The following is a 21,956-nucleotide window of genomic DNA, read 5'->3' as shown; positions in this document are numbered from 1 at the left end:
TACTTTGAATGGAAACTGCTATCCCCCGGGCTGGGGAATCTGAAGAATGAAACAGTAGAGAATGCTCAGAGCCTCAGAAGTGGCAGATCTTAGAAAGTGCCCGCAAAAGCACACCTTCTAAAGGTGAAGGAATCACCTGGGAAGGCAGGGGCTCTGCCTTGGTGGCAAGGCTGGTGAATAAACCTCAAGAACCCAGAGCTGGTGGTAGAACCCGTGAATATCTTTTAAGCTCAGTCAGCTGCACAGTTCTGCTCTATTCAAAGACAATTGTTATTGAAAAACAGAGGAGGGAGCCCTTGAGTTGGGGAAACCCTTTAGGAAGGTATTTACCATTCCACACTGCCTTAGGGGTCCTAAAAGTTTTAGCTTTAGGGAAATCCAACTCTTTCAAACTTGAATGATAAACAGATGCAGGTATTTCTTGCAGTATTCCAATATTCTACAGGAAAAATATCGAAAATGGCAGAAAAGAAATTTTAAAGATGAATTAAACTCACCAGAAAACTGTTGCCATGGAATATATAATATATACATTCCAACATTCATTTTTAAAAAGCAAAAAGCATCATGGTTATGAAGATAGAATTATGAGAACTTAGGTAAGTAAGGATAGGACAGTAAAAGTCATGGCTATGAAAATGTGAAAAGGAAACTGGGATAAGTGAAAATAAATGGAAATATAAAAAAATGTATGAGAGGAAGGGACACGTAATTAGAAGACATTCAAAAGGTGTGCAGATCACAGCAGAAACAGTGTGGGACATGGAAGATAAGTATAAGAAATACAAATAAAAATAAACAAATATAAAGGAAAATAAAAAGAGGAATAAGTAAGATAGAAATAAAAAGGTGAGAAAGGGAATTCAATATATGTATAATATGCATAATTAGAATTGTCCACCCAAAAGTCAAAATAATAGAACACCATGTTTAAAAATATAATCCAGGAACACTTTCCTAAATTAAAAAAAAATCTGTCATTGACATAATGAATTGATGCCCTGGATGAAATTGAAGATTTCATTAAGCAGAAACCAGGGGAAATATAAAAAGACATAGAAATACAATAAAAAATTAGAGATTTTACCTCTTAGAAAACTTACTTCTGGTGGCCAACAAGTAAGTAATGAAGTCAGGATATAGGAGATCTAAATGACATAAGCAATAAGCTATATACAGAGAGACAACAATTCATAACAATATCAAAAACCAGGAAGTCCTCACCACTGGAAGTTGTAAAACCCATAAATAAGACTTGTATCAAAAATGAAAATATGAATCAATGTTCTGGAAGAAGTTAAGAAAAAGTAGGTTCCTTGAAAAAATACGTTAATAGAGAATCACAAGCTAATCAAATCCAGAAAAAAAGGGATAAATGACAAATACAAAAAGATAAGAGGGGAATCAACATGGAAATGAGCAGAGTACGGTTCTATCAGATATCACAGTCAATAAAATGTCTGCAATTATTAAAGGAATGTCATATTATGCAAGGCTAGCCACATAGACAAAAGTCACAGAACAGTAAACTGAGAAATAGATCCCCAAACATATAGGAATTTAGTGTAAGATGGAGTGTGGAACCACAAATCAGTGGGATAAGTAGATTTTTAAAAACAGTGTTGGACATGGATAATAGTAAGATAAAAGATAGTATTGGACCTATACTTCACTCAATACACCATAATAAAACCTAAATAGATTATTAATTTAAATGTAAAAGCTACAACTTTAAAAGTGGTAGAATAAAACAAGAGAAATACCTCAAAACTTTGGAGTAAGGAAACTCTTTTCAGTCTAAATACTAGAAGCCACAAAATAACATTGAAAATTTAACTACATAAGAGTAAAACTGTGAACACACACGGAATGTCCAAAGCCAAATAACAAAGTGAAACAATTTGTAACTTATATATAACAACCAGTAACCACTCTTCTTAACACATAAAAGAACTCATAAGAATCAGAAAGAAAATGGCCAACAACACAACAGAATTTGGTCAAAAGACATAAACCATTTTCAGATAAAGAAATGCAAATGACTATGAGATATGTGAAGATATACAAACTCATTAATTATAAGAAAAATATAAGTTAAAATTATAGGGTGATAGTTCATTTTTACTCTCAAATAGGGAATAATAAAAAGTTTTATCCATACATTTTGCTGATGTAGCTCTGGAGAAGTAAGCATTGTTTTCATCTATTGCTTGTGAAGTCCAAAATTGAACAATATTTATATAAGGCAATTTGACAATATCTATTAAATGATGTATTCTGATATATGGATGTATTCTGTAGATAATCCTGTACATGTTCAACATGATATATCATAAGGCTATTCATTATTACTTCATTTCAAAAAAGCAAAAGATTAAAAACAATGCATGTACATAAATAGGAAACTGATTAAATAAAGTCTGAAACACGTCCATGATGAAATACTATACAGCTGTGGAAGAAAATGAGGAAGCTCTCTAAATGTTGATACGAAAAGATCTCTAACACTGCTAAATCTTTAAAAGGCGAGGTACAACATAGCGTAGACAATATGCTATCACATGTTTAAGGAGGGAGGACAGTAAGAATACATTGCTTCAGTTTCTATTTTCATAAACCCTGGGAATGATGTGAAAATAAATGAGAATGAAAAGAAGTGAGATCGCCTCTGGCAGGTTTCTATATATTTTAAATTGTTTGGATTTTTGAACTATGTGAAAGTATAATTCTTCTAGCTATTATTGCAATCAGAAACTGATCTGTTTAAATTTTATGATTCAGGTTTTATTGTCATATCTGTTGAATTAGCTTATACTATGATTAAATGTCTGTAACGTGGCATGGTTCTGTTAGCTCTTAATGTAATGGCGGATCCTTAATACGGTAGAAATTAATTTACAAGTCTCAGTAGGTTGATACTTTCCAGTGATGTCCTGTTTTCACGTTCCCTAAAATTTAGCTGTGACAAGGATCCTCAGACCACTGTCATTGAGAATGGCCGAAGCCAGCGGGGCCGGTTTTCGTTTGAAGTGTTCCGATTTGTGAAACACAAGAATCAGAAAATGTCCACTGTCTTCTTGCACTGTGTTACCAAGCTCTGTAGAGCAGATGACTGTCCCTTCCTTATGCCGGTATGTTTTGAAGAACTTCATTCTAAGTTGTTGAATTGATCTAAGCTGAAAGTTTATCAAATGTCAGAAACTAATTTCTGCTTGGAAAGTGGATAGGTGTTAGGTCAAATAGTTTGAAGTAGGATTTATTCATTTATCTAGTAAAGGTCTGCTAAATATCCTACTTTGTGCCAAGCATTGTACTGGGGATACATAGATGAGGCATGCACAAATTCTGAATTTAATTAGATTATCTTTTAGGATCATGAGCTAGTCACAGAAGAAAGCAAGACAAAAATCTTATGGTGCAAAGGCAGACAAATATATGGTAGTAATAGGCGGTATTCACCATTGCAAGAGAGTTAAATCAGGACAGGTTGAGAGGATTGGTGGAGATGAACTCCAACTGTTACTTTGAAGTGGACTGAACCCCAAAGAACCAAAATCAAGACTGTGAGAGACACTGCTGGCCAAACGATGGTCAAAGACACAGACACATAAATTAGTGTGATCAGAGAGCTTCTAGTTCTTCAGGAGGGTTGTAGAGCAGAGTAGAGATGATTGGAAAACCCGGGGAGCGCACTGGGCTGGTGCTGGAAAGGTAGATTGTGGTCAGATGGTCGGGAAATCACTGAGATTAAAGGCTAAAAAAGCAGTGAAAGGTGTGCATCTGAATTGCATACAGTCACCATTAAAATAAAGATCCATTTAGTAGTGAATTAAAAAATTCTATTCTGACTGGCTCTCTAGGGTCACATCATTATTAACCTGAGAAAAACGCAGGCCCCTTTTTAATTTGAAATACCGTTAATATGTTTATATTTATGTTCAATTCATGCATAAATGGGAAGCTATTTCTTCATACTCATTGATCCCTTTGGACTAATAAGCAATGTCAGATAGGGGTAAATGGAGAGTCCACATTACCTTGAGTCCATGCTGACCAACATTTCCAGGAAGGATTTATTAAAGGCTTGAGAGAAATAAAAGTAGAAAAGTTTGATAAACACAGCACTTTTTCAAGAGAGCCACTGAGCTATGTAAATTAATGAGGCAGTGCACAATTACAGAGGGAGGAAATAAGAAATGTGGCCCAAGCCAGGGTAAGAAACACTGTAGCAGTTACATGCAAAGTAATTAAATAAATGCACAGAAGGAAATGAATAAAATTAAACATGTGGTATCTCTTCCAAAAGAATCTGCTTTCCAAATGGCCATAAAGAAACAATTCTGTGCCGGTTGTGGAATTTCATTTGTTTTCATTAACACCTCAGATTTGCAGCCACAGAGAAAGGAGAGATGCTGGGAGGAGGACGACTTGGAGCTCCCAGAGCTCTTCTGGCAGTGCGGTGCTCTCTGCTGGTCCCATCATTACTCGGAGTGGTAAGTGTGCTCCTCCTTCTGTATGTAGTAATAGACGGTTCCAAAATGCCTCGTTACTTGGCTTCTAACAAGAACTCAAAGTGGTTCCTAAACAGCACTAATTAACTGTGAGACAAGATAAACTGCTAAGCAACTTTAATTTCACAGTAGTTTTCCTGTTTACTCAACTTTCACACAAAGGGCAATATTGTCTTTACTACATTTCCTGTTTTCACACACACACACACACACACACACACACACACACACACACACACACGAGTATGCCATGATGGACCTGGTTTTTTTTTTTTTTTTGAGACGGAGTCTCGCTGTGTTGTCCAGGCTGGGGTACAGTGATGTGATCTTGGCTCACTGCAGCCTCTACCTCCTAGGTTCAAGAGATTCTCCTGCCTCAGCCTCCCGAGTAGCTGAGATTACAGGCGCCTGCCACCACACCTGGCTAATTTTTGTATTTTTAGTAGAGATGGGGTTTCACCATATTGCTCAGGCTGGTCTCGAACTCCTGACTTCCTGATCCGCCCACCTCGGCCTCCCAAAATGCTGGGATTACAGGCGTGAGCCCAGCCCATGCTGGACGTGTGTAATCACCCCGTGAATACGCTTCACCCTCCTCTGCCCTGCTGTCACCCATGACTACTAATTTGAGTGGACTGCAGCCTCTAGCTCCCTTGCCCTCTAGTTTCTGGCTGGGCTTGACCAATCGGTGGTGCTGTAAGCAGATGGGAGGGCACAGAAATTGTGGAGTCCACAGGGCTCCTCCTAGACAATTCTCTCCCTGTAACTACTCTGAAAACCCTCTCCTTGTCCCTTAACTCTCCTCGTCCCTTAACTCTCCTCTCTCTCGTGAATTTTCTACGTCTTTATAAATAGCCTATTAAACACTCCGTATATGGCCCAGTTTGAGTACCATTTGTTTCCTTTCAGAATTGTGCATATTACATACTCTCATCTACTGCATTCATTTGTGCTCATGAATTTATATGATCTAATGGACACAACTCTTTATAACTCTTTATAAACATATTCTCAGGTATACAAATATATGTGCATACATGTACCTACACACACACACACACACACACACACACAGTAAATGGATGTAGATTTTGTAGGTTTAAGTCAATGTGAACCCAGAGACTTCCGGAGTCCATTGAATAAAACAGAGATGTGGCATGAAAAACTCTGAAACTAAAGCCGGAAAAACAGGTTCTAGGTTTAGCTTTTGTTCTAACATGCCATGTGAGTAGAGGTTTTGTTTCATTTCTCTGGGCAAATGTTTCTTCATTTTTAAAGTAAAAGTTTTTAAAAAGTTTAAAAAGTTTTAAAATGTTTTTTTCATTTTAAAATAAAAGTTTTAAGATTTTTTTTTTTCTAACTCTTATCATTCTAAATTTTCTCCCAAAAAAGAGAATAATTCTGATTTGGATTATATGCTAATAATGTTTTCTCCATTTTATATTAGCCTTAATGCTGTTATTATGTTTCAGTTAAATTTTCGGTGCCTTTTCTCCATGCTGCCCATCCCACAGTCAAAAGAAAGTTTTGCCTGAAATAGGCAAATCAGTAAAAAGTGGTTTTGGCCCAAAACATTCAGACAATTGTGTAGTCCTAACATTATTTAAAAACAAACAAATAGGCCCTTTCAATAATGCAGAGATATATTAAATATGAAATTTCAAACTTAGCCCGTACTCCCTGAAGATTTTTGGTATGTGCTCTGACTGGTTTAAAAATGACTGGTTTGGTCAGGCACGATGGCTTATGCCTGAAATCCCAGCACTTTGGGAGGCCGAGGCGGGTGGATTACCTGAGGTCAGGAGTTTGAGACCAGCCTGGCAACATGGTGAATTGCCATCTCTACTAAAAATACAGAAATTAGCCGGGTGTGGTGGCACACGCCTGTAATCACAGCTACTTGGGAGGCTGAGGCAGGAGAACTGCTTGAGCCAGGGAGGCGCAGGTTGCAGTGAGCCAAGATCGTGCCACTGCACTTCAACCTGGCCAACAGAGTGAAACTCTGTCTCAAAAATAAAATAAAATAAAATAAAATAAAATAAAATAAAATAAAAGACTGGTTTGTGGCTTGTGAAAGTCCCATTTTTGATCTCTATCTAGCTTTCAGAAGTGGCTCATAGAATTACATTGAATGGAAACTCAGTTCTTGCTGCCAATAATTAGGATTGCTTTTGGGTAGGCACAATAAAAGAGATTTTTATTTCCATGGAGCATATCTAGAGTCAGTTTGCTATAAGAAAAGAAATTTAAAAGTGATATTTCTTCTGTTCATCTTGGGTAGATGGCTTTTCCTCCTTAATTACTGTCTTCCTTCTTGCCTATGCAGAACTAAGTATTACAGTTTTTAAATAATTTGTTAGCTGTATTCATCCATTCTAATGTTGCTAATAAAGAAACACCTGAGACTGCGTAATTTATAAAGAAAAAGAGATTTAATGGGGTCACAGTTCCACATGGGTGGGGAGGCCTCACAATCATGGCAGAAGGCAAAAGAAGAGCAAAGGCATGTCTTACATGGTGGCAGGCAAGAGGGCATGTGCAGAGGAATTGCCCTTTATAAAACTGTGAGATCTCGTGAGACTTATTCACTATCATGAGAACAGCATGGGAAAAATCGACCCCATGATTCAATTACCTCCCATGACATGTGGGTATTATGGGAGCTATAATTCAAGATGAAATTTGGGTGGGTACACAAACCATATCATTAGTGTAAAATAATTTTTAAAATTCAAAAAAGATTCTAAGATCCCCCAAAACCCAGCAAAGATAAATAAGTAGAAGTCTCTAATTCTAACATAAGTAAACAGTTCTCTAGGTTTATAGGTTTCATCCATGCCATGTCCAGTTGCCACAAAGAGCTATCACAATGCCTCTGATGTCATGCCTGGATTTCTTTCCAATTTTCAACCAGTTTCCACCTCAAGAATGTCACTTATTGCCCAACATGCTAGAGTTGTCTCGGGATCACCTCCAGTTTCTCCATCGGCAGAGTCCCCAGAGGAGCACACTCACACTTTCAGAGTTCCCTTGAATCCTCTCTCATTCTCTCTGGAATTATTTTTAAATAATTTTGATACATTTTGGCATGGTCTTCTTTAGTCATCATGGTGGTCTCACTGCTTAGAGGAACATATATAAAGATGTTTACATTGTAATACTATGATACCCATGAAAAAATATATTTTTAAAAATTCTACATGAACACAGAACTCAGAACTCAAGCCCTATCCATCCATATGCAAATCCTATGTAAACTTCATGTTCAGCTTCATGACCAGAACTACCTTTTTTCCTTAGTTTCGCTTTATTTTTATCTTAGGTCAGCTAGAATTTATCTCTTCAGGTCCTGTGGCCAATTTTATATAGACAAGTCCAATTTCAGGCTTGATTTGCTCTCTTCAAAGCTCTCTGATTCTTGGAAGTTTTGCTCTGTTTGCTCATTGAACCACTCCTTGTCCCTAGACATCTAGCTTAGGTCAAGTTCAGTAAGTTGTTAAACCTCAGAACTCCTGTTTTGTTTTGCTTTTTAATGAAATCAAATCCATTCTGGATATTTTTTTTACCCAACATTGTTAATAGTTTTGTTACTTGACTTAGGAAAATCTTCACACCCTCATAATGCAACCCCTCAAGAGAAATTTCCTGAAGTGTTCTTATTTAAAACTTCAAAATGCTAAAGGTGCTTGGATAGGGGAGTGCTTATCAAAGGGTGCAATTCTGGAAATCTAAAGGCACCAACACCAGAAAACAATACCTAATTGTTTTGTTTAATTAAATTCCTGTGGAGAAACCCAAGCCATATTCTTGTTCAATTATTAGAGTAGTTAATAATTCACTTGAGCATGCTTGTTTAGTCTCTTCATGGGACTGGCACTCTTCTAGGAACTGGAAATACAACAGAGAACAGGCCACAGACTTTGTCCTTGGAGATCTTAGAGTTCAGAGGTAGAAACAGACTATTAACGAACATAACACTGTGGAAAGTAAAAAGGTCGGCGCTTATTAACTTGAAATGTGTGGTCTATTTTACTATATAGGTTATTAAAGTTTTTTAAAAAAATAGTTTTCTAGTGCTAAGAGAAAAAAAATTATTCTGCATATATCTTTCGTGGTCTTTTTATTATTATTATTATTTCAACTACTTACATGAGAAAGCAGAGAATGACAATTTATCTGCCACTTCTGGCTTTCAAATGACTGTGGCATTGCTGCTATCACCTTCCTCCTATAGGATTTCAAATAGATAAATATACTCTTGGAGACCCCCAAAAGTTTGGTATTCCAATCAGTTCTAATTCCAGAAGGCTTCAGGTGTTTCTTTTAGCATATATGTACGTGTGAAGACCAAGTGGGTTCGAGGAAAAAACAAGCTGTGGTGCGATAAAAGTCTCCTGAAAAAATGTCTACCTTCCCTTTCAAGGCTTTACAGTGCTTTGATGTTTTGTTTGTTTGTTTGCTTTGTTTGCAATAATACAAAAATTGGAGGCTACCAGAAATAGCAACTAGATAAAGCAATTCTCTCCACCTTTATCCACTATCAAATACAATTCCAAATAGTATTAGAATATCACAGGTTTTGATTTCAACCACCTGCCAAAGGTAGTATGCTTTCATTTATTCAGAGTCCTGGAACCTGGATTTAGTCATTCCAGTCTCATTTGGAAAAGGGTGCGTCCTTTCCCCACACAGGGAGATTTTGTCCACAGCCAAGTCCTCATTAATGACACCTGAAATATTGCTTCTATAGAAGTGTTGGTGGTAATATGGGGAGTGAGGGGGACAGTCTGACTTTTGTTAACCTTAGGAGGCAGAAAATAGCAGAGAGGGCATCTAGTCATAGCACTTTTGTCTTATTTGGAACACTTATTAGAAAGGAACTTTCTATTTTTTAGTTGAAATATTTTAAAGCAATTAAGTGTGATTTCTAAAAAAGACAATAGCTTTCAAAAAGAAATTTTGTACCATTATATATTCTCCCCCTGTGTTCCAGTGAGGCAGCTCATCTTGGGAAAAGAGCACATGGATATTTTGGAAGAATTGCTCATAGTCCATTCATCCCATCTGTTTCCATGAGAAGCAAGTGTGATTATAAAGTAGTGTTGGTTAGAGATTAGGATTTTTCTGAATGTTGTATAATAAAAATGTGTGTTATTTTTCTTTTTGTCCTATAGCGATGCATTGCACCATTCAAAAGAGTGCTATGAATGAGTGCCGTATTAATTTTGAGCATTGTACTTCAGGATCAGACAGCATCGTTTCTGCCAAGATTCATGTGTCTGAAAAAAAATGGTGTCAGATATTTTATAAATATCTCACCAGGTCCTCCCCTTACTTGTTTTAAATACTCATCCTAGAGTTTCATAGCTTGAGATATTCATCTTCATCACCAGAAATAGTTTTCATACTTGGCCAGTTTATATTATTTTAGGAAAAGGACTCTGAAACTGAGCTTTGTTTTAAGCATATGTTTACTCTGTCATAAAGGCTGTGACAGATGGAAATTTCTTTATCTGTAAAATGGGGGTAGCAATAATATCCAAACCATATGGCTTCTGTGAGAATGAAGTGTGATAATGTATGAAACAGCAGTTTATGAACTATGTAGTTTTATACACATATTGATTATAATAATATTTATATTCCAGAAATAAACAGTCAATTGCACACATTATATGGTTCAAATAACAAACACAAATATTAAAACACAAATATGAAATTATTGTTATTTCAAATATGAAATATGAGCTCATACAAGCTCAAGGGTTAATAGCAACATGATGACAAATTGGACAATAAAAATTGGGAAATCAAGTAATATGTTTATCATATCTATTATTGTATTTGGCAGGGAAAAGTCAAAAATCAACAGCTTCAATCTTTTACTTAACAGATGCAAATAAAACTACAACTCAAGCTAAGTAGTCATGTTTTCCTTTCATATAGTTATTAAGTGTAAATTTATCTTCTTGGAACTTAAAGTGATGTGTTTGCAGATTATGTTGGACAAATTGGCAATACTTAAAATAGAGTGGCACTAAATAATGAATATTCTGTATAACAGAATAACAAATAGCAGGTTATAGGACCATAAAAAATGTAATAGCTGTTAACAATTACTGCCCCCACTAACCTGACTGGAGAGCTAATGATGAAACAAAGTTGGCAGGCAAGAAAACAACATAGTGTAGATTTTTTTCGATTACATTTGTATACCCAGGACAGGTGCAGAATGTGGGCTTGGGGAATAGAAAGATGATGAAATCCAGGACATATGAAACAGGGCATGGAAAAGCAGAATGATTTAGGAGGCCTTTCATTTTTGCCTTACTCAAGGAGATTATGGGTGGAAGTAAGAGGAGATATAGGTAAAAATGTAGGTACAAAGTAATTATTGATCAGAATAAACAAAGGTAAATATTTGGAGAGATGATGTCACTTCTCTTTTCCTGTTTTTTCCCCTCAGATGAGACTCCAACCAACAATTCACAACTTGGTAAGATAATTAACATATTTTGCTGTTTTTTTTTTTTTTTTACATTTTTGGTGATCAGTTACAAAGCTGTAATCATCTCAGTGTAATGAGCTTGAGTTTTCCAAGTTTGGTACATTTTAGATAACAGTTCACTGAGGGTTTTCAAGCTCATATGTGATCTATTGGTCAATTTTTATAGCATTTGATAGCTTTTTGGTATTTTTGGTTTTGGCGGCCCATGGGCAGCCTCTAAACCATACAATCCTTTGGTATTGGGTTGAATTACAGTCAAATAGATTGTAACACAATTCAGTGCCATGCTGCTATTCTATGAGATGCTGATGAAAGACGTTTTGCAGGTAAAATTGGGTTAAGGTGGGATAAATATTATATGGGGCCTTTACAACTGGGTGTGTTTCATTATTTGCAGGTTCTCCAAGTGTGCCTCCCTTCCAGCTGAACGCCATCACCAGTGCACTGATATCAGGAATGGTCATTCTGGGAGTTATGAGCTTTTCTCTTCTTCTGTGCTCACTGGCCCTTCTGCACAGGAAGGGACCCACCAGTTTAGTGTTGAATGGCATAAGAAACCCAGTCTTTGACTGACTGTAACAGGTGCCTCCTCTCTAGAGAAGGCTTCACTGACTAAACTATGTGTGACTGCAGTCAGTGTTCCATCTGAATTTCATGTCAGTCCACATTCAATATTTGTAGGTTTGATAAATTTCACAGTGTAGCTTGTCAGCGTAATGATAGTGAAAGAAGTTTATAATATTGCTATTGTCACTGATGTATGTGGCCAGCCGTACTTTTATGCCACCAATGAATATATTGACAATAAGTGAAAAATATTCAGGACTTAGCTCTTCCAGGATCAGTAATATTTCATTTTACGTCAGTTTGCTTTTGATTGTTGGTTAAAAGATAAAAGGTTGGAGTAGACAAAAAATGAAATGTGTTGCATTTCCCCCTTAAGCATTAAAGCCCAGTGCAGCGGCATTTAGATTTGTACATGTGGTCCTAGAATAAATGTTGCTTTTTGTTTTAATCCAGATATTCCCTGCTTCAGGATGTGTTTTAACTGGACTGGCCAATTTGGATACCTGAGATGTAACTACTCATTCTATGACCTCCTGTGTTTTTGGCTGATTTCCATGTCTGACAATACTCATTTTAAAAGAAACTCTTGGGACATATCTCTTAAACTGGGGCATCCTTTTGTATAGAAGATAGTGAAAATAGTTGTTAGCTTCCAAGTGTCCTAGTACTAAGTGTCCCTAGATCATTATTTGTTAGAATAGGAATGGCTGTGATCGGTTTTCTTCTTCTGGTTCACGTGAGAACATCAGCACATGTTAACTCTCCTCCCAGGTAAACAGTTCAACTGCTGTTGCAGCTGTGCTTCCAGCAGTGAGGTAACTATGCAAAGATTATTTTTAATTCAGGAATCATTACATGTGAAAACAAGCTGTAGTTGTGAAAAGAGAACATTATCATCAGCTCATAAACCTACTGTTCCTAGAAGGGTTTTGAACAGTTTAGATTCCCTTTTTCCTAAAACAAAAAGGAAACTTAGGTTAAGTGTCGTTTGCAGAACATTGTTGGAATCTACATTAAAAGATATTCTTTCCCCCCATATTTTTGGTGCCAGGCAATACAATTAATCAGGAGAGGGTTTCTTTTTAAGGTATCTTCTTGTAGGTTTCATAATTGCCATGAATAAACAATATTTTCCTCTAATAGTAAACTGCAAGAAGCATTTGATCCTTTATCAGTTTTGCAGAAAAGCAAGTTTTAAGCAGCCCATGTTCTTACAAAAAAATCAACGTTCTCTTTGTTTCAGCTACCTATGCGCTGAACAAATAAAGCAATTTAATAGCCAACCAAAACCCAGCATGTGAAGTTACTAGAAGTGCCATGTTAACTATAAGAAATTGCTGTAATTGCTAATTTCTATTCAACGTTGGTGACCCATTAGTCGGGACTTAATTTACTATACTGCATGTGAATCATCAAGCAATATTAGATTGCTTCAAATGAAATGTCTACAATGTGAGTTAATAATTAAATCAGTCCTCAAGCTGAAAAACACTTTTTCTCCAATTTGCCTGAATATTTCAGGAGAAAGTATTTATATTGCAATAATTAGCTATAAAATTGCATCAACTTTTTATTTCAAGGTGTAGACACCAAGGGAAGTGGGATCTGGAAAGTCTCTGGATAATTTATTCACACACAAAAAATTTTAAATCACGTAAAAAGCCAGTCTACTCTTCCCTGTGTTACTGCAAAATAACTTTGAAGTGACTGTTCTGAACTTCATCTGTGTTAACATGATTAACTGACCATACTACTAATGTTACCCTATGTGTACAGGGATAGTATTGAAATATACTGGTAAATCTATTTCAGATACTTTAAGTGAATTGCCATTGATTCTAGGATTAAGTTCTGTGAATAGGACATTATATCATTTAAGCTGTTTTGTCAATTTGATTTTTATGCTTTTGGAACGGCCCCTGTTTCAGCTGTTGGCCTTTTCAATTCTATACTCCATTTTATAGAATCGAATAATGGACACATATCATTTGGGAAGCAACTTAAGTATCATATTTTTTTTGCCACCCTTTCATCATAAAAGGAAGAATCAGAGTTATAATGAGATAAACCAAGCCTGTTTTTTACAACTTTGTTCTTATAAATCTGCAGTTATATGGAGTATTTAGTTATACTGAATTTTACAGTTATTATAGTGTGAAAAACCTTACAAAATATGTGCAAACATTTCTTCAGTTTTAATACCTCAAACTGTTTTTTGCACTTCAGGGGTAAGGTCTGATGACATGTAAAAGATGATCGTTTAATAAAATAATGGTTTAAAATGTTGACCTGTTTTTTTTTTTTTTCCTCCTTCCTGCTCTCGACATCCTATTCCTACTTTCACAAATACAGAGGGTCTCCAACTTATGATGGTTACATTTACAATTTTTGACTTTAAGATGGGCTTATCAGGGCATTAAATGCATTGTTGACCTGTGATTTTTTTTTTTTTTTATTTATAATGAGTTTTTTGAGACATAACGCCATTGGAAATTGAGGAGCATCTGTATTGAGAAAGATTTAGTGTAAAATAAGCTGCCTAATGCAACAGGGAAGGCCAGTGATCTCTGTATGTAGGTAAAGTCTGCCCTCTCAATACTGAGCCCTGTGCAGGGAGACACATTCTTAATATCAGCTAAAGGTAAGGAAGGACATTTTTCTTTGAGCTTGAGCTCTAACTAAAATGGAAATTACAATTTTAAAAACTTTGGTAGGGACAGAAAAAAAAAAATTGGAAAGACAAGGAGCTTGGCTTCTGCCCGGAATTTCACAGTCTCTCCTAAGTGCCAGCAGGATCTGTGTCTTGGGGGAGGGTTGGTAGGAAAGTGGCATAGTGTTGAGGCAAAATCCTTTTCCTGACCCAGGGATAATCCAATCCCACACAACTGGGCACTACCCGGAGCCCTAAGTATTGACAATTAGCTTTGGGAGCCTCACAAGACAGGGTGGTTCATGAGGGGCATTGTCAGCTGTGGAAAATGTACGGCCACTCTATGGAGCCTCACAGACAGTAAACTTCCAGAAGTTAGAATAGAGCAGAAGTTCATGGGAGACCCTTTTTTGTGAACACGGGTCATGAACATAATATGAAGAATAGTTTGAAGAATTGCAACAGGATGGAGGGCCAGCACGCATTTATTTTGATTCCATATTTATAAGAAAAAGAGAAAGCTGATCATAGAGCAACTGCCTTTGGGAATGAGATTCTTCAATTATTTACAAGAGGGGAAACATTTAAAATAAAACAATCTAAACTCATAATCTAGAAAAAAAATTTAAAAATACTTGCATAGGAAACAAAACAAATATCAGAGTGAGCTGGAGTTGGTGTATCAGTCAGTGTTCCCCAGAGAAAAAGAATATATGATATTGGTATATATGTCACATATTATATATATTTAATAAGTATGTGTGTTATATAAGATGTGTGTGTGTGTGTGTGTGTATATATAGTATTTGTGTGTGTGTAACATAAGGAATTGGCTCACATAATTCTAGAGATTTAACAAGTCCTAAGAATAGAATTGCAGTTGGCAAGGTCGGGACCCAGGAAAGCTGATGGTGTAGTTCCAGTCCAAAAGCCGGTAGGCTTGAGGCCCTGGAAGAGTTGATGTTTCCATGCAATCCAAAGGCAGGAGAAACAAAAGTCCAACTTTGAAAGGCAGGTAGGCAGAAGGAAATCATTATTATTCACAGGAGGGCCAAACTGATTGGAGGTATCATACTGTTAAAAGGCTAAACTTCCTAATCAGTCCAGGAATATTAAGCAATTAATAAATAAAAGTGTTACAAAATCTGACAGTGCAATTGAAATGGTTTAAAACTATTTACTGTCTGGAGGTAAGGGTTCATGAATTGAGGGTCCTCTTTTATATTACCTGGATAATATTGATCAAATTGAAGAAAAACAGGGCCATGAGTAGGTGGGGAGTGATGAACTCTAAAGTTATACAAAATTATTCCTCGGCATCAAGAGAAACAGAGTACAAAGATACATGGCCAGGCGGTATTTATTGGACCCATATCCTACAGGGCTGGCATCGGGGATGCTGGTAGCCAAGGAGAAGAATAATGACATCAGCAGTGACAACAGGCTGGAAGCAGTAAAGAACATAAAACAGAGTAGCTGAGATAATAGGGGGCAAATGCAACAAGGGGCCGCTGGACTCTGGGAGAAGAGGCCGCTGCCACTTCTTAGGAGGAACTAGTTCTTTGGTGGGAGACAGAACGAGAATTATTGACAGCTGTTACCCACATTCCTCATGACAGCTGCCCGTCCTGCAGAAGTTCAAAGGTAAGTGAAAATTGAATTAAAAAGTTATATATTTATGTTTGTGAGGATATCTTGCCTGACAGCTTATTGGCAAATGCAGTCTCTGAAAATTTGAATAACACAAGAAAACTGAAATAGCCTTAATTAATGCCACATTTTGCTGAGATATCCAGAAGAGGATTAGTTTGGGGGCTTCTGCTCATGTGGACTAGACGTAACCTTTAGAAATCTCTGCTCAGTAATCTTCATTTATAAAATGCTTTGTATTCTTGGCAAAGTGAAATTGAGAACTCAGATTGTTATCTGCTTAGTTCAAATCTCCAATTCCTCTTTGCCTCAAGTATCTGGATATTTCCTTTTTTATTTAAATTGCCAACATAATTACTTCAATTTTCTCTTCCATTTTCTGTGTAGAAAGGAGCAGTGCTAATCATTACATGGAGCTTTAGTCAAAGGCAACGGGACCCAAATTTTGAGGTTAGTTTTCATCAGGAGCATAGCTGCGTTAGCATTGCCCAGAGCAAAATCCATTACTGAATAATCCTGCTGGTTTAACTAATCAACTAACACTAGAAGATCTTGGGAGAGCTGTGGTTTGACAATTTCATGCAACCCTGACTCAGAGTTATACAGGTCCTGAAGCTATTTCTTCTCCTGTATGTAGTTTTGTAAATTATTTATTTATTTTTATAGTAGGGAACAATTGGCTAAACTGAAAAATTACTCCAGAGGAAATATAGTTGTGTTTAGCAATTATTTATGACTTGGAAATTTGAACTTATTTATTTAAAAGCTATCATTTTGCTAATGTATATTTTGTGACTGATAAAATGAGATGGTAGAAAATGATGTAGGGTTCTCATTGTAAAGAAAATGGAACCCAATAATTTCTTCTGAATCCTGTAAAGATAAGACATAGGTGCTTCTTTGGTATCTCATCTCACTCTATAAATACAATGTGGAACAAAGGCAATTCACTAATGCTCACTAAAAATTTTAATACAGGCTGGGTATGGTGGCTTATGCCTGTAATCCCAGAGCTTTGGGAGTCCAAGGTGGGCAGATTGTTTGAGCCCAGGAGTTCAAGATCAGCCTGGTCATAGTGAAAACCTATCTCTACTTAAAAAATTTAAAAATTTAAAAATTAATAGAAAAACTGTAATGCTTTCTTTCTACCTTGTCAATGGATATATATTGAGAGTTTCTCTTATTTCACAAATTAATCATCAACATGGACGATTCGTGCCTCTAAGACTTTATCAGAAACTCTTTTGAAAGTTGCCATGAATATTGTGATTAAACCAGTAGGACCTATGGTTATTTTTACAAAGATATGCCAGGCTGAAGAAGTGTGCACACATTTGGCCTTGGATTCATAGCTAGATGTGTAAAGAACTTTGCCTGTTTACCATTGCAGTGGTTTCCAAATCCATGTGGCTCACTCCCCGAGGAGGTATTTCCACAGACCCATAGGAATTCTCCTCAAACTTGTCTTCCATAATTTCTATAATTTTCTTCTCTTTCTGATTCCTGAAACGTTCAAACTTATAGAAAACTGCAGACAGCAATGTAACAACCACAGAAGTTTTATCATCTTGGATTAACAAATATGCACATATTTTTTAATTGTTTCAGATCTACAAAAAAAATTTTCATGTAAGTTGAAGTCCATTTTGTCCTCCTCTCTACTCTATTTCTTTTAACTGTCTGTCCAGAGGGATCATTGTCAGTAAGTTGCATGCTTTCTTTCCATCCATTTAAAAAATGATTACTACATGTGGATATTTTTCGAACAACAGAGTTTTAATGTTATCATATTTTATACTTCCTTATCACACTATGTCACATGCTGATTTTTGAAGTCAATAGCATGTTACTGAAATCTCTTTATCTTGAGACAGATCAGTTTCATGACATCTTTACATTCCTGCCTCAATAACTTCCGGCTTGAATTATGTTCCAACAATTATTACTTTGTGTATCTTATAAGAAAGTCCTTTTCTCTCCTTCTCCCCTCTTTGGCCTTGAGAATTGCCTTGGCTCTTTTTGCATCTTACTTTTATTCAAAGCTGATATGAGAAAAATTATGTTAAAACTTTGATTGGAATTTCATTGAAGTTGTAGATTAATGGGGAAAAATTGCCACATTTTTGATACTGAGGGATTTTTCCATCATCAGTCTTGTTTTATGGATCCATTTATTCAAGTCTTCCTGCAATACCTTCAATTGAGTCTAGTACTTTCTCCATAAAAGTTCATAATATAAAACTTTTGTTACAGTTATTTGTAGCTGTCATAGGTTTTGGCAGCTATTGTAAACGAAATCTTTTCTAGGAACTAAACTTTCTAATTACATATTGCTGCTGGATACAAATATTAGTGATTTTGTTTTTATATTTTATTTACCACTATTGACAGAGTATCAAGTTTGTATTATAACCCTTCTGGCTGTGGATTCCCTCAGACCTGTTCAGGGCACCCAAAGTCCACAATGAGGCCCTGGAGCCAAACGCTTTCATTCAAAGTACCCTTTATTTTTCTCAGCAACATCCTTGGAATTTTTTTTTTTTTTCACAGAGTCTTGCTCTGTCACCCAAGCTGGAGTGCACAATCTCGGCTCACTGCAACCTATGCCTCCTGGGTAAAGCGATTCTCATGCCTCAGTCTCCTGAGTAGGTAGGATTACGGGCCTATGCCACCATGCCTGGCTAACTTTTGTATTTATAGTAGAGATGAGGTTTCACCATGTTGGTTAGGCTGGTCCCGAACTCCTGACTCAGGCAATCCACCCATCTCGGCCTCCCAAAGTGCAGGGATTACAGGCCTGAGCCACTGTGCCCAGTCTGTATTTTTTATTTAATCACATTTTATTATCTTTGTCTCTTATGTGAAGGTTTCTCCAAAGGGCTTTTTGGAATGCTACTAAATAGTGTTAGTCATTCAGGGAAGTATTCTGTGTCATGGGGAACTTCTGGAAGTGTTATTAGCCCAAGGCTAGTTCTGAAAGTCAAACTCTGCCTGGCAGAAGTAGGTGAATGACAATGATCAAAGGACATTGATTTTTGTCAGCTCCTACATAAGTCATAAATGTGATATTTGTGGATGCATTTGGTAAATTCATACATGTTGATTGTTATTATATTTTTTCATCAAACTTACCTTATGTTTTAAAATTTGCTTTTGGAGGTGGGTATTAGTGTACCATGAGCCAATGAGGAAAGTTACATGCTGCATATGCTGTCCCTTAGCACTCATCCCAAGCCAAGTGATGGACAGGGATGAGGAGTTCCATAGGGAAAGAGTCCCCGCACTAGCGTCACTTAAGGCACTAAGATTAGCCATCTGTCTCTTCTAATGAGGAAAGCAATGTTGGAATAGAGGACAGGCACATCAAAGGTTATGGCCAGGGTTGGACTTCTCAGCCCAAGTTTACTGAGGGAACAGATAAAGCAACAAAGTTGGGAAGTAACAGACTGGGCCACTAGGTGCCCAATAGTGATGCTGGTGAGTGTTTGACTCATTGTGTATGGTTTATTTAATGCCTACATGATGGTGACTCTTGTTCCCTCATTTTAATCTCTTCAGGTTGATAGGACATGGGGAAATACTAAAAGGCTGGTTGCCTTTATGTACTTTTATCTAGAGGTAGTCACTTACAAATCACTCGTTTTTTTTCAGTTTGTAAGATAAATTTTCCAAGTTGTTAAAACTTATATTGCTTTTCCCATAGATTGTCAAAGAACGGTTACGGTTACATTAAAGTTCCGAATTTCCTGACCTCTTTGAGAGATAAAGGAACTGTAAATAAATTACACTGTATTTCTCTTAAAAGCCTTATCTTAGGGGATTAGTAACAATATCACATTTTTCAGAAGCCTTGGGGCAATAAAATCTCCTTAGTGTAATTGAAATCTAAGTACTTATCTACTAGAGAATTATATATTTCAACAGCTTTTAAAAAATTATGTTGCACTCTTAAAAGAAATCTGCATTTTAAAATTTATATTAAATCTTTTTATTCTAAGGCAAATAAGGCAATATCTACATATAGTTTAATTTGATCTCATAATTTTTTGCATATTAGATTTTTTAAGAAAAATTATGAATTATAATTGAATCATCTAGCTTTTCCTGTTATGTATTATTTTAATCTATATGTAATAGGGGAAAACTAAGAAGAAGGGAATAGTTACTACTTGTAGATACTTTTTATATCTAATACATATTGTAACAACTTCATGAAGTAGATGATATTTTCCTAATTTACTTAGAAAACTTTCAGTCATATTTTATTTGAATATATTGGAGGTGTAATATGCCTTCTAAGTTTTATTAATTAGTTAGTTCACCTTTTGTAGCCATTGTTCTTTTAATGTTTTAATTGTTTCCCTTGACAAAGTTCTCATTCACCACTTGGGATGTGAGAGAAAGGGAGAGAATAAAGAACTCCAGTTTACAGAGTTGATCAAAGTTCCTTGTATATTAATAGGTGTGTGTTAGTGTGTGTGAAAGATAAAGGTTGAAGAACTGAACATTGATTACAGGGAAATTCGCTAGTATTAATATAGTTTTATAGATATTGTACCATTAGTAGACAGCTGAGTAAACTAATAACAACTTGATTTAGCTGTTTAGTAAAATTTTAAATATTATAGATAGAGTTAATTTGTGTTAGATTACTTGATTATTAGTTTCATGTCATTTTAAGGTACACATTTTTGTATTGGTTAGAATCGCAGTCCATTGCAAGTAAAAGAGATGCTGTTGTCTTTTGCTGCCGTTGCTTTTGGTGTTTTAGACATGAAGTCTTTGCCCATGCCTATGTCCTGAATGGTACTACCTAGGTTTTCCTCTAGGGTTTTTATGGTATTAGGTCTCATTTAAGTCTCTAATCCATCTTGAATTAATTTCCGTATAAGGAGTAAGGAAAGGATCCAGTTTCAGCTTTCTACTTATGGCTAGCCAATTTTTCCAGCACCATTTATTAAATAGGGAATCCTTTCCCCATTTCTTGTTTCTCTCAGGTTTGTCAAAGATCAGATGGCTGTAGATGTGTGGTATTATTTCTGAGGACTCTGTTCTGTTCCATTGGTCTATATCTCTGTTTTGGTACCAGTACCATGCTGTTTTGGTTACTGTAGCCTTGTAGTATAGTTTGAAGTCAGGTAGCGTGATGCCTCCAGCTTTGTTCTTTTGACTTAGGATTGTCTTGGAGATGCGGGCTCTTTTTTGGTTCCATATGAACTTTAAAGCAGTTTTTTCCAATTCTGTGAAGAAACTCGTTGGTAGCTTGATGGCGATGGCATTGAATCTATAAATAACTTTGGGCAGTATGGCCATTTTCACGATATTGATTCTTCCTATCCATGAGCATGGTATGTTCTTCCATTTGTTTTTGTCCTCTTTTATTTCACTGAGCAGTGGTTTGTTTAAAACACCAAAAGCAATGGCAACAAAAGCCAAAATTGACAAATGGGATCTCATTAAACTAAAGAGCTTCTGCACAGCAAAAGAAACTACCATCAGAGTGAACAGGCAACCTACAGCATGGGAGAAAATTTTTGCAATCTACTCATCTGACAAAGGGCTAATATCCAGAACCTACAAAGAACTCAAACAAATTTACAAGAAAAAAACAAACAACCCCATCAAAAAGTGGGCAAAGGATATGAACAGACATTTCTCAAAAGAAGACATTCATACAGCCAACAGGCACATGAAAAAATGCTCATCATCACTGGCCATCAGAGAAATGCAAATCAAAACCACAATGAGATACCATCTCACACCAGTTAGAATGGCGATCATTAAAAAGTCAGGAAACAACAGGTGCTGGAGAGGATGTGGAGAAATAGGAACACTTTTACACTGTTGGTGGGATTGTAAACTAGTTCAACCATTATGGAAAACAGTATGGCGATTCCTCAAGGATCTAGAACTAGATGTACCATATGACCCAGCCATCCCATTACTGGGTCTATACCCAAAGGATTATAAATTATGCTGCTATAAAGACACATGCACACGTATGTTTATTGCGGCACTATTCACAATAGCAGAGATTTGGAATCAACCCAAATGTCCATCAGTGACAGAC

The 21,956-nt window shown here is 36.3% G+C and overlaps 1 protein-coding gene across 2 annotated transcripts in view; it reads left to right on the top strand.

Annotated features, from left to right (window-relative positions):
* ZPLD1 (zona pellucida like domain containing 1) overlaps positions 1 to 13,874 on the top strand; it is a 60,809-nt gene extending 46,935 nt beyond the window's left edge. For both annotated transcript variants that reach the window (XM_015445343.4, XM_065539239.2), the window contains 4 exons: positions 2,960 to 3,131; positions 4,385 to 4,493; positions 10,978 to 11,007; positions 11,417 to 13,874. In XM_015445343.4, the coding sequence (XP_015300829.3) occupies positions 2,960 to 3,131; positions 4,385 to 4,493; positions 10,978 to 11,007; positions 11,417 to 11,592 (487 nt within the window). In that variant the 3' untranslated portion in view covers positions 11,593 to 13,874. The remainder of the gene's footprint in view (positions 1 to 2,959; positions 3,132 to 4,384; positions 4,494 to 10,977; positions 11,008 to 11,416) is intronic.
* The last annotated feature ends 8,082 nt before the right edge of the window (positions 13,875 to 21,956 follow it).

This window comes from Macaca fascicularis, chromosome 2 (assembly GCF_037993035.2).
Source record: "Macaca fascicularis isolate 582-1 chromosome 2, T2T-MFA8v1.1".
NCBI classification, from domain to species: Eukaryota; Metazoa; Chordata; class Mammalia; order Primates; family Cercopithecidae; genus Macaca; species Macaca fascicularis.
Note: the sequence above shows the minus strand (reverse complement) of the source record. Positions and strands in the feature narration are given on the sequence as shown.